We start from the raw sequence: 12,030 nt of genomic DNA on the forward strand, positions 1-12,030 counted from the left end.
AAAGTAATATACTGGTCGTTAAGGGTACAGCTATATTGCTGGTAGAATGAAAGTTAAATACATGGCGGACAGTTAGAGGCAATAGTATCATCCTGAGATTAAGCATTACATCCAAAAACACTTGGTCCAAGTTGCTTGTGGGTTCTCATGGCGAAAGTATTTTCGTTAAGTTAGGAAGCACATCGTTTAGATGGCTGCCAAGAGGAACAGTGCAAACGCTGACACTGCACCCGCACCGTGTTGCAGTCGTGACACCCGCGAAGCCGCGCCGGTGAATACGGGCGACACGCCGGCGGCCGTGCCGCTGGGAGCCACAGGCACTCGGGACCCGCTCTGGGATGGCTGGATATGGAAGGTCGATGAGGCACGGACGCTGCCGGTTCCAAGAATTAGCGGCTGGCTGGTTGACGATTGGCTCGGGACCACAATGACCGTCTCGGTGGTGGTGGGGGCTGTTGGCGCGGGGGCTGTAGGGGCACTTTGACCGGGCGAACTCTCCCCGGCAGGCTGACTGCCGGACGGACTGGCAGTGAGGGCATCAACACCCGTGGCAGCGCCGACGGGGATCGTGACCGTTACCGTGGTAGGCGTAGGACCACAGTCAGTGCAGACACTGACCGTAGTGGTCCAGTCTTCAGGAGAGTTCGGTGCGCTGGTCGAGGACGCCAGCGCAGACGGCCGATTGGTGGCCGGCAAAGTAAGGGTCACAGTAGTCGGTGTGGGAGCGCAGTGAGTGCATACGGTCACAGTCGTCGTCCAGCCCTCAGGGACGCTGGGACTCGTGGTCTGCGCTGGAGCGCCGGGAGGGTTGGTGATGGCGGCTGTGGCTGTGGCTGTGGCAGACACCGTTGCAGGACAGTAGGTAGTGGTGTAAGTCGTGGTGATCGTAGTGAAACCTTCTGGGCAGATGTCAATGTAAGAAGTCACAATGACCGTGGTAGTGATGGTAGGCTCCGGCTCCGACTCCAAGCCGCTGGATGTGACGGAAGGTACCGCCTGGGCAGATGTGATGCTGGAAGTGATCGGAGCGAGTCCACTTCCATTGCCGGTTGGTATACCAGCTGGAACGGTAGTTGGGCTGCCTGTTTGTCCTGAGGCGCTGGCGAGGGGAGTCGAGTACGATGGGGAAAGAGTGCTTGCGTGATCAGTAGATTTTGTGCTGTCCTGAGCACCCGAGCCACTTGCAGCGGCACCGGAGGTTGAGGTGCTGGCTGCTTCCGAGCTGCCCAAAGGAACGGAAGTCGTTGGCGCTCCGGTCTGGCTTGATGCTGAGCTAGTAGACTCGGTACTCGAGGTTGTCGACAGTTCGCTACCAGAGGACGAGCTGTCGGAAGGCACCGATGGATTGGTGATTACAACCGAGCTAGAGGAGCTTGACACACGAGAGGCGCTGGATGAAGTCACTGATGTGATCACCGATCCTGAGGAAGTAGGCTCCACGGAAGAGGCGGAAGAGCTTGATGAAGCATCTGTGCTCGACGTGTTGATTGAGCTTGGCACGGTGGGACTGCCCGATCCACTTGATGAAGAAGTAACAGACTCGGTGGCTGTTCCCGAAACTGGCGGGATTGGCGTGCCAGAGGGGACAACTGACGAGCTTGACCTGGTCGACACCCCAGTGACCACATTGGACGAGGAACCCACACTGGTTCCTACAGCAGAACTTGAAGAGACCGGTTCGGCGGAGCTAACGGGTGAGCTTGACAGCAACGATGTGCTAGAAGGATGTGGCAGGGTAGATGATGATGGAACGCCGGATCCAGCGGGAGCGCTGGAAGAGGGCAATGACCCAGAGGAACTGGTGAAAGTTGCAATGACCGTGGAGGATGGCTTTGGAATAACAGGGGCACTGGACGACTTTCCTGGGGCAACAGACGAAGTTGACCGGACAGGCGTGCTTGAAGGAGTGATGGAAATGGCTGAACTGCTTGGAATAACAGGATTGCTGGGAGTGCGAGTGCTGGACAGGGCCGGTGAGCTGGAAGAGAGCAGAGTGCTTGATCTCACAACGGAGCTTGAAGGAGTGGGAGAGCTCGATACGACGGCAGAACTGGCAGTCGAGCTTGGAATGATAGGTGTGCTTGATGCAGATGCAGATGGGCTGCTTGACAGGGCCGGACTGCTCGATGCCACAGGAGAACTCGAGACAGCGGGGCTGCTCGATGCCGCAGGGGTGCTTGAAGAAGCAACATGAGAGCTAGACGCAATAGCGGATCCAGATGCAATAGCAGAGCTAGAGATAACGGGGATGCTGGATGCCACAGGAGTGCTGACCGCTGGAGTGCTGGAAACGATGGCAGAGCTAGATACTGCTGGAGAGCTAGACGCAACAGGAGAGCTGGGCGCAACAGGAGAGCTGGATGCAATAGCAGAGCTGGACGCAATAGCAGAGCTGGACGCAATAGCAGAGCTGGACGCAATAGCAGAGCTGGACGCAATAGCAGAGCTGGACGCAATAGCAGAGCTGGACGCAATAGCAGAGCTGAACGCAATAGCAGAGCTGAACGCAATAGCAGAGCTGGACGCAATAGCAGAGCTGGACGCAATAGCAGAGCTAGACGCAATAGTGGATCCAGATGCAATAGCAGAGCTAGAGCTAACGGGGATGCTGGATGCCACAGGGGTGCTGACCGCCGGAGTGCTAGAAATAATAGGAGAGCTAGATGCTACTGGTGAGCTTGGGGCAATAGGTGAGCTGGAAGCCACAGCGGAACTGGTAGCCGAGGGCGCGCTACTTGCCACTGGAGTGCTGGAAGCCACAGGGCTTGATGTAACAGGGCTACTCGACGCAGAGACGCTGCCCGATACCACCTGCGTACTTGAAGACTCGGTAGTACTTGAAACCGCGGGGGAGCTGGAAACAGCAGAGCTTGACGGAACTGGGCTGCCTGAGGAAATCGGGGTGGATGAAGCGGGAGCGCTTGATGCAACAGGGGTACTCGAGGCCACAGGTGTGCTTGAGGCGATAACGCTGCTAGACGAAGGGCTGGGAACCGGTGGTGAAGGGTCAACTGCAACCAGAATGTCTTTGATCACGTCGGCAAATGTGAGTCCACTGAACGTGTTCTCATCCGAAGCCGTTGCTTCCCAAAGCATGATTCCTCCAAACGTCTCCGGGTAGAGGTTCATATACACATCCACTAGAGGGTAGACTTCCTCCGGTGTCAGGTAGTATCCCGCTCCTGCTGCACCGGGGCCGGCAGGCAATCCCACATAGAGCTTTGCGTCCGGGTTGGCTCCACGCTTGATGACATCCACCCAGTCATCAAAGTTGAAGCCGGTGCTGACACCATTGATGGAGTCACTAGCGGCACAGCCAGCAGTGTTATAGAATTGCACCCAAACGAAGTCAAAGGGGGATTGGGCGATTGCATCACCGAGTTGAGGGTCGGGTATCGGGCACTGGGGGGCACCAGAGATGTAGAAGGTACGCTCCGGGACCAAAGCGAAAAGCTCTCTGAACCGATTGACCATAGTCGCATATCCTGGTCACGATTAGAGGGAGGGCACATTAATAACAAAAGTCCTCGAGCGGGAGACATACCAAAACCGCCGTTGTGCTCAATGTCGAAATCAAACCCATCGACAACAACATCTCCAAAAGGACGAGGACCATCATTGGACACCCATTCCTCCGTCTGCGGACCAAAGGCACCCCAGAGGAAATCGGCGAACCGAACAGCAGAGGCATCTGACAGAATCTGCTGGTTGTCGGGAGAGGCACCACCAAGGGACAGTAAAACCTTCTTTCCTGCTGCTTGGCAGATGGGAATATCTTCTGCAATCTGGTGACAACCAGAAAGAAGCTGCGTTGAGACGCCGTCAACTTCATAAGTTAGGCCATCACATTGATTGCCGAAGTTACTACCCGGCCACCCGGCAGCTCCCTGATCAGGGAAAGTATTGATGAATCCAATGTTGATAATATCCAACGAGGTTTCCTGGCAGAAATGGCTCAACCGTTGTTGACCATATCCTTGACCCTATAGACAGTTGAGTACAAGTAATAATGGTTGAACGGGCGCTTAGGTGGTCAGAACATACGTAGTAGACGGCAACGTTGGACTTTGCCTGGGCATCGAAAGCGGACACAAAAGGAGTGAGGCCGGCTATCGCGGCAGCGATGGTGAGAGGCTTGAACACCATGTCGAAGAAGGAGTGGCAACTGGCAGGCGTAAGGAAGCCGCAAGCCAGTAAAGAGACCTTGGTGATTCAACGAAAGGACGCAGACAAATGTCTGCTAAGGAGTGTCTTCGCAAGCGAACGTCGAAGAATGAGGCACTGGAAACAGAACTGGTGGGCAGGGAGGGTATATAACATGATGGAAGATAGGTCTTCTGGGGGGTTAGCGTTAACCCCATTGCATCTTCCCAGTCATTAGCTGGAATATCCCAAATACAGTTCATCCAACGAGCACAACCGAAATTGCCATGCGGATAATATGGCTTGGCAAGTGCAACCGGACAATCAGGTGATGGAAAATGGGCTCCATTCTTGTGCTAGCAGCAGGGAATATCGGAAGCTAACAAGGCGCTTGATATGGGAACACCAGGGGTCACCGGCCAGGAGCAGACGTGACTGGATCCGGAGGATGGAAGATGTGAGGGCCGACATTACGCTCAAGGCAACAGTAGGCATCCGAGCACCCTGATTGAGTAAATGCCTGGTGTAGAGCCGCATCAGGGTCCGACTGTTATGGTTAGTCTCGGTCGAAATGGACAATAAGAGGCAAAATCGATATACGCTACTCACAGCGTTCAGGCTCCGGCTGTGCTTGAATTCAGCCTAAGTGGAGAATGAGGAGGTAGCGCCTCATAGTCGAGAGTAGCTTCGATAAACGGTGGATATAAGATGAAGAGATGGGATCACTTTTCTGGACGGATAGAGGCCGGAAGATGAGAGATAGATGGAGATAGCGAGGTGGGAATGGATGCCTTCCATGGACCTGGAGGCCTGCCTGGAGGGAAGCTAGTCTAGTCCTGGACCCTGCTGGTGGGCGTGATCCTGGTATTGTGGTGACAATACCGTGTCCGTGTTATGTGCTAATCCCATTTAGGGCTAGCGTATATGTGGAAGTAGCTTGATCGGGACTAGCTAGGGGTCTCTGGTGGAACGCTGATGGTCAGGAACACCAATCAAAGAGACGGGATATAGAACTTGACAGTCCACTGGTCAGGCTGGGAAACGTCCGGGCTAAACTTTGGGCTCCAATGTCTTACCTTCGCCTCTCGCTTTCTGATTGTTGTGATGGCGAGAGATGAAAAGTCAAATATTTGGACCGGGACCCACGGAACGGCTCTTCTCCGTTGCTTAAGGCTCTCGGAGTTGACCGGATCATCCGATCGACAATCAGGGACTACTAGTACTGTGCAGTGTTGTCAATTTGTAACTGCCTGTCGCTTGTTTAGAGCTTGGTAGGGGCGGATGTTCAATTCATAAGTAAGAATAGCTGAGCCCGAAAGTAAGGTGGAAAGTCTGACATGACAGTTTTCTCAAGGAACGCCACCGAGGAATATTTTCTCCTTAGTCGATAGTCCATTGGTCTGTTTTTTCTCTCCTGGTCCAAATAATCACACTTTGACTAGATACTTTCTTAGCCGACCCATCCACCAGCCAGATACCCCACTAGGCCTCAAGCAGCCTCCGACCGACCACGGACCTTCCTGGCTGCATGGCTCAGTGTACCTGTTCGTAGAGAGGGGAGCCACTGGAGGTCAGGGTTTTCTTCCACTATAACCAGGCGCTAAGCGACGTCGGAGTCATGCATCGGAGAACCGGAAATTGCACTTGATAGTCATTTTTTCTCTGAAGGGATTAGCGTGCTGCAATCTGGCGAGGAGTGGAAATGAACGGTCATAGAGCCTTATGGCCAGGGCCGTCGGATTTCCTACTGGAGCAGTTCCCCGTGTGCCTCCCAGAGTTCATTGGTCGGTGGATACCACTCTCATAGGACACATAGACATCGAGTAGGTGTCAGGCATTTATCTGTGCTCGTAGTCTTACGGGGCTAGAATTGTTACATTAGACCCGGCTGTGTTTTTTCACGTCTATGCTTTTGTTCTCAAGGAGAGACTTGTCAAACGGGCAATTCAAGCATGTGACGTTTCACTGTTCGTAGCAATAACCGTGTACCACTCTGGGGAACAGTATGAAGCTTCCGAGGATGACAAGACTAAAAGCTTGCAGGACCCTTTGTACAATGGTATCGGCCTAGCTGGGGCTGAGACACAGTGGCATGCCATAACCCGTGTTTCACAGACAATCAACTCGTGTTCGGGGAGAAGTGAAAGCCATGCACAAACTGGCTACCGCTCGAGGCTGCGACAACCGACATTACAACAGAGAAAGTCCGAATATACAGGAGGGACAGGTACACAACGACAATGCTGGGGCTCGGAGAACAGTCCGCCCGGAAAGGAACTGACATATCCATGTGCTGCAGGGTAGCTAGGTTACACCTGCAGCAAAGGGTGCCATGTTACACGCCGTCAGCTGCAGGTGTCGCAAAGGGATAGCGTAGGACAAGAACCCCAGTACTCTTTTGTGAGCTTTGTTTCATAACCCGATGCGTATTCCAAGGACTTTTTTGGTCGGGGATAGCTCACTGCGCTATACTTACCCTAAGATATAGTGGCTACTAGTACGGTCCTCCTACCCTTCTTGTGAAATGGCCAAGAGTGAGTGCGAAATGTGGGCACAGTCATAGCATATGAGCATACTAATTGGTTCTATTCCAGTGTACCCCTGTTGCTTCTCCCTAAGGCTTCGTCCAAAATACCTCCGTCAGTAGATCACACATCAGAGTAATAGACCGTTTCCCCTCCTTCAACACAGCGTCCATAGCCAGGAACGGATGAGGCATGCCCTTCATGACCTGCAAATCTACCTGAACGCCAGCCTTCTTCAACTTCTCAGAATACTGTTCCCCTTCCGTTCGGAGCACATCCAGCTCACCCACCATGACTAAAGCCCGGGGCAGGGCAGACCAATCTCCCGTCCAGAACAACGGGCTCGCCTCAGGGTTGTCCCAGTCCGCCTGATTCGGCAGATAGTGGTTCCGATACCAGAGCATCTTTGCTGCCGGGAGAGCCGGTGTATGCTCGTATTCCCTATAGGCATGGTTTGTTTCCACGCTGGCCGTATTATCTGTCACCGGCACGGAGAGCAGCTGGGCCTTAAAGTGAACAGGAGGCGATAGTGTCAGGGCTTTCTGAGTGATAATGCAAGCCAGGTTTCCGCCCGCTGAAGATCCACCGGTCGCAATCTTGCTGATATCGATGGGAAGTTGAGAAGGTCCTTCGGAAGTCAACCAGAGGAGAGCCTCCCAGCAGTCGTGCACGGCAGCGGGCCAGGGATGTTCAGGTGCGAGACTTTCAAAGAAAATGTCTTGTCAATCTTTCCATCCTGCTTAATTGCATGCAGATACACTCGGAATAGATACATACCGATAATCCACCGTCACCACGACACAGCGGCCCCTCACACAGAGATTCGAGCAAACTGGATTCTCCGTGTCAATGTTTCCCAGCACCCATCCACCGCCATGGAAATAGAGCATGACCGGCCATCCGGATGCCGGCGTAGTGCCTTCTGGCACAAACACTCGCACAGGGACCTCTGGACCGTCTGTGACGCGTCGTGGAAGACGAAGATCGATGGTTTTCCCAACAGGCAGAACGGGACCCCCGCCTGGGATCAAGACCCCGCTCGATCGCGAGGCCGCGACAGGCTGCAGATGAACCTGCTGCTGGTTCACCACATACTGGTTGTAGAAGGCGACATATTCAGGGTCGAGCTTGTCTTGCACCGAGGGGTGAAGGGGGTATGGGGGTTGAGGATTGTAAAGGGACATGATGAAAGTAGTAGGTCACTGATTGATTTCACTCTACAGATTGGGAATTCTGTTCTGTTCTGAGGAAAGAAAACGGGTAACTCTATCCTATCTATCTGACAATCAATGCCAACCTCTGAGTTGTATTCCTCGGTTACATCGCGGTCATCGTCCGAGCGCAAGGGATCAATCAGGGGATGCATTCCGGCTCGACTTTCCTGTTTGTGTTGCTTTCCCCTCACGGCTGGTTGATGATCCCCGATAACGAGTAGTAACGACTTACTAACCTGCGATAAGAGAAACGCTTCCGTCCCCTCACCTTTCCCCACCCCCACCACTTAACCACTGACAGCTTCAGTGGTAGCGAGATGAGAAGAAAGGCAGGCGATGAATTTTCGGCAATCGTATCTGTATCCGACTTGGAAAGCATTAGAGTGCGAAATTAGTACCCGCGTGAGAGGGGTTTGTAGTGGTAATGACTCATAAGTGCATGCCGTCTAAGTAACATTGTTGGTTTGTATATATATAACCTGCCAAACATCAGGTGCCACTCTCCGACTCTTCCAAACACAAATCGAAAGAACCGAGCAATTTCAATCTCAATCACCATTTTAACATCTACCAATTGAAAGAGAAACAAGCAAAAGCACACCAAAATGGCCACCAAAACCCCCATCTCAACTGACAAGGCCCCCAAGGCCCTTCCCGGAATCTATTCCCAAGCCATTGTCTCCAACGGGGTCGTCTACTGCTCTGGCGCTGTGGCTATGGACGCAGAGACAGGCAAGATCATTGATGGCGATATCAAAGCGCACACAGTACGCATTTATCTTCCCTCATTCCCCTCACCGATAATTCTACAACATCCCCTAATGACTCGCTGGTAACATAGCACCAATGCATCAAAAACCTCGGAAACGTTCTCGAAGCCGCCGGTAGCGATCTCACCAAGGTACTCAAGGTGAATGTATTCTTGTCGAATATGGATGACTTTGCCGACATGAATTCCGTCTATATGCAATACTGGGGGGATGTTAAGCCTTGTCGGACGTGAGTAATTTTCCCTTTCCCTATTTCTGTGTGAATTCCACGAATGTGGGGGAGGGTTAAACGCTGTGATGTAGAATTATGGCTGACTGATACTGATTGGATGGGTAGATGCGTGGCGGTTAAGACTTTGCCCCTGAATACAGACGTCGAGATCGAGTGCATTGCTCATCAGTAGGAGGGTAAGTATATCTGGTGATAAAGAGTGCATGGTTGGAGAAACAGAAATCCATTTTGCATGTCTCCAGGTTGTTGATTGTTGACTGAGAACCACAAAGATATATCATATGTATATAAAATTTACAGAGAACGAGTTCGAGGACTGTGATTTTGTTGTTAGGGAAGTGAAGTACCCTGAGATCGATGTGAGCAAAGCTCCACTCCACATGAGTCAGACCAGAATAATCGAGAAGAAAATCACTGCTCAATAATCCCCGAAAAACTTTTGGCGAATTCGTTCCATTGCTAGTTCGTCCGGCATAGGGGTGATAAACTTATCGATTTCATTGATCCAAAAGGAGTTTTGGGGGTTGACTTGGCAAGCTGTAGTATATTCCCAGTATGATGGATACCAGCCGGCAGTTTCCTAGTCAATAATTCCAACAATAGTGTCGCCGCGGGCCAGAATGTTGAGGCTACTAAGATCGCCATGGGTAAATTTAATAGGGAAAGATCTATCATGTTGTCTGATCAGTTCCTGTATGGCGGGATCAAGTCCCGGGTCAAAGTCCATGCCACCTCGCAAATGTCGGTGGAATTCTTGGACACCTGGGAAAAGGCCCAAAGCGTAGGGAAGTGCCCGGCAGGCGGCCATCAAAGAGAGTCCCGTCCACAACGGAGCCCACACCCATGCCTGCTGGAGGTGGGAGTGTTCGCATCTCCCGGACCATCTTCTGCAACTGAGTAAGAATCTTTGCCTTCGACTCCTCACTCCGATAAACCCAGCCGGCACCAATCATTTCCCCTTTGATTCTTTCCATCACAATGTAGGTGCAACGCTGGTGCGTAAAGGCGCACAGGACTTTTGGAACCGGTATAGATGTGTTCTGTGAGACGAAACACATAGTACCTGCCTCTGATAAGTCTACATGTTGTCCGTATTTGACACAAATTCGATCTGTCAACATAAGAACGCTTCCCTTAAACGGACGAAACTTCCTTAGAGCCGCGATCGCCAAAAGGGTCAAAATCCTGTACAAGGCGCAGTCATTGATCGGGCCCAATTTTGGAGCATCACGCATTCTGAATATGCAATTCGGTTAAGACCCGTTCGGCCGATCAACTGGTCACTGTACGGTTTAGCCTGTGGTTGAGCGGTGAAATGCGAAAGCGATTTGGACAGCACGAAGCACGTGATGGTCATGGCTGAGTTACTAGTTATAGGATGTGGATAACATCTACACCGACCATGCGATTACGAGTTACTGTAGATGCTGCAGCTAGTAGGATCATTATATCTGTTAGCTCGAAATTGCTAGCAACTACAGGCGATAACCGCTGAGGAGAGACAATCACCGCATTAGTGAGGTTCCCCAGAGAATGCTGCAGCCTACTCCCAGAAGACAGACCCCTACAACGTCACTGCTCAGCCAAACACGCGTACAGGAGACTCAACAAACACGAACTTAAAGAGTAAACAACAAACATAAACATTAACCTTCCCGCGCGCCGTCCGTCCGTCCGCCCGAACCATCATCGAGTCGGGGCTTAATCAAAATGAACAATGTAGTGGAACTGCTCTAAACCCGGAATGCAGCCGATTCGGGTCCTCAGCTCCCACAGGAAAGGGCCTGGCATGTGGAAGAATTCCAATAGATTCTTCTTTCGGATGAGCATCATGTTGATAGTATGCATTGATGATGGCACATGCATACTAGCTCTATTATGACCAGGGATTAGTTATCTTTTGGTATTCTGTTGTTTTGCTATAAATAAACGTCATATAGAGAACTCTGTATAGGCAGCCACAAATTCCATATTTGCTTAACGATATCCCATATGTGGTAGCATGTTTTGTCAACAAATTGCTCGAATTGTTGATTGAAGATACATGAGTCGAAAAGATGTAGTAGGAACTTGTCATGGCAGGGAACGAGGGGGAGAGACTAGACCTATTGGTGTATAGCTCAATATGTGGTTGAAAAAAAGGTCGTGACATTGATCTATTGATGTAAGTTGTCTATTTATACTATCAATAAAGAGGTCGGCTAGTTGAGGAAAGATACATTGCCTACTAACTATATAACTCCTCAGTTTTGCCCGCGAGTTTTGGGCTGGCAATCGAAATTGTAGTCGAAACATGGGTAATCAGATCTGAGGCTATGAGTATTCGATGACTATGACCCATTAGTGTTAATCATATCAGCTGTGTCAAATATAGAGAAAACTTCATGAGGGCGCACCACATAGCATATACATACATGTATGAGACCTTAGTATCGGAAGCAGCCGGAATAAGGACGAGCACTGTCATGCAGAAAAGATATGTCATAAGTAGATTATAGCCACTAAAGCCCAGCGATGAAATAAGCCAACAGGGACATCCTGGATCCAGGCAATTCAAGGATTGCATACGGGCACTAAATTGCTGAATGGTGAGAGTGAATTGTGTCAGGTTAAATTCAGCTCCACCACTATTGTTGTGAACACCATGTCTCATAAACTCGAGTGACTGCCGGGTGATCTGCGTTCATGAGTAATGTGCATAGCACCGCAGGATATGGCCAATCATCGATCAATTTCGAAGACTTCAATGCATGGATCTTCTACGTTTTGTAGACACAGGCGATGGCGCCATAGAGCAATTGAGCAACAAGCAAACCACGATGATGGCTTAAATCAATCACGACTAAAGAGAACACAGTTTACTGGTATGAAGTGACTCAGGGAGTAGAGAAATTGGTCCCTGTTCCTAGCCCTTCATGCTTCTGTTTATTGGCATGACTTGGTTATTTATAAACAAACTTGTAGTATGGTCTTTCCTTGCAGAAAGCTCACCAGAGGGCAAATGAGGCGGAATAAGTAGGACGACTCGAGGGACAGAAGGAGGAGAGGAGGGAAGGCGAGAAAGTTGGAGCGAGTGACTCTGTAGACTCCCTGTGAGCCTGCTGCCCATCACGTGTCCCCATCCCTTCCTCGCCTTCAACAACATC

The 12,030-nt window shown here is 51.1% G+C and overlaps 5 protein-coding genes across 5 annotated transcripts; 1 reads left to right on the top strand and 4 right to left on the bottom strand.

Moving 5' to 3' along the window:
- Window positions 1–186: 186 nt before the first annotated feature.
- On the bottom strand, window positions 187–4,146 carry chiA1 (class III chitinase ChiA1; the record flags this gene model as incomplete). The annotated part of the gene is made up of 7 exons (XM_026769121.1): window positions 187–342; window positions 373–396; window positions 433–507; window positions 544–963; window positions 994–3,485; window positions 3,545–3,983; window positions 4,045–4,146. 7 exons carry the CDS (start codon window positions 4,144–4,146, stop codon window positions 187–189), a joined length of 3,708 nt encoding a protein of 1,235 aa, XP_026625646.1.
- Window positions 4,147–6,692: 2,546 nt separating this feature from the next.
- On the bottom strand, window positions 6,693–8,387 carry BDQ94DRAFT_144727 (alpha/beta hydrolase fold-domain-containing protein). The gene is made up of 2 exons (XM_026766500.1): window positions 7,446–8,387; window positions 6,693–7,370 (listed from the first exon to the last, which is right to left on the bottom strand). The coding sequence occupies exons 1-2, from the start codon at window positions 7,850–7,852 to the stop codon at window positions 6,758–6,760; spliced, it is 1,020 nt and encodes a 339-aa protein (XP_026625647.1). The 5' UTR covers window positions 7,853–8,387; the 3' UTR covers window positions 6,693–6,757.
- A 4-nt stretch (window positions 8,388–8,391) lies between these two features.
- On the top strand, window positions 8,392–9,706 carry BDQ94DRAFT_144729 (putative L-PSP endoribonuclease family protein Brt1). Its single transcript, XM_026766501.1, has 3 exons — window positions 8,392–8,649; window positions 8,724–8,881; window positions 8,990–9,706. Exons 1-3 carry the CDS (start codon window positions 8,488–8,490, stop codon window positions 9,054–9,056), a joined length of 387 nt encoding a protein of 128 aa, XP_026625648.1. The 5' UTR covers window positions 8,392–8,487; the 3' UTR covers window positions 9,057–9,706.
- BDQ94DRAFT_179091 (protein kinase-like protein) lies at window positions 9,303–10,324 on the bottom strand (the record flags this gene model as incomplete). Its single annotated transcript, XM_026773287.1, has 3 exons — window positions 9,726–10,324; window positions 9,518–9,646; window positions 9,303–9,421 (listed from the first exon to the last, which is right to left on the bottom strand). The coding sequence occupies exons 1-3, from the start codon at window positions 10,117–10,119 to the stop codon at window positions 9,303–9,305; spliced, it is 642 nt and encodes a 213-aa protein (XP_026625649.1). The 5' UTR covers window positions 10,120–10,324.
- Window positions 10,325–11,015: 691 nt separating this feature from the next.
- Window positions 11,016–11,624, bottom strand: BDQ94DRAFT_144732 (uncharacterized protein). The gene is made up of 3 exons (XM_026766502.1): window positions 11,299–11,624; window positions 11,117–11,214; window positions 11,016–11,057 (listed from the first exon to the last, which is right to left on the bottom strand). The coding sequence occupies exons 1-3, from the start codon at window positions 11,535–11,537 to the stop codon at window positions 11,041–11,043; spliced, it is 354 nt and encodes a 117-aa protein (XP_026625650.1). The 5' UTR covers window positions 11,538–11,624; the 3' UTR covers window positions 11,016–11,040.
- Between the last annotated feature and the right edge of the window lie 406 nt (window positions 11,625–12,030).

This window comes from Aspergillus welwitschiae (genome assembly GCF_003344945.1).
Source record: "Aspergillus welwitschiae strain CBS 139.54b unplaced genomic scaffold BDQ94scaffold_18, whole genome shotgun sequence".
NCBI classification, from domain to species: Eukaryota; Fungi; Ascomycota; class Eurotiomycetes; order Eurotiales; family Aspergillaceae; genus Aspergillus; species Aspergillus welwitschiae.

What these genes read in the sequence shown, in the direction of transcription:
- BDQ94DRAFT_144727 (XM_026766500.1), bottom strand. Translation starts at nt 7,852, where the DNA reads ATGTCCCTTTACAATCCTCAACCCCCATACCCCCTTCACCCCTCGGTG. An exon ending in GTGGTGACGGTGGATTATCG is followed by an intron (nt 7,371 to 7,445) that starts GTATGTATCTAT and finishes TTTCTTTGAAAG; the next exon opens with TCTCGCACCTGAACATCCCT.
- BDQ94DRAFT_144729 (XM_026766501.1), top strand. Translation starts at nt 8,488, where the DNA reads ATGGCCACCAAAACCCCCATCTCAACTGACAAGGCCCCCAAGGCCCTT. An exon ending in GCGATATCAAAGCGCACACA is followed by an intron (nt 8,650 to 8,723) that starts GTACGCATTTAT and finishes CTGGTAACATAG; the next exon opens with CACCAATGCATCAAAAACCT. An exon ending in GATGTTAAGCCTTGTCGGAC is followed by an intron (nt 8,882 to 8,989) that starts GTGAGTAATTTT and finishes TTGGATGGGTAG; the next exon opens with ATGCGTGGCGGTTAAGACTT.
- BDQ94DRAFT_144732 (XM_026766502.1), bottom strand. Translation starts at nt 11,537, where the DNA reads ATGAGACATGGTGTTCACAACAATAGTGGTGGAGCTGAATTTAACCTG. An exon ending in GATACTAAGGTCTCATACAT is followed by an intron (nt 11,215 to 11,298) that starts GTATGTATATGC and finishes AATGGGTCATAG; the next exon opens with TCATCGAATACTCATAGCCT.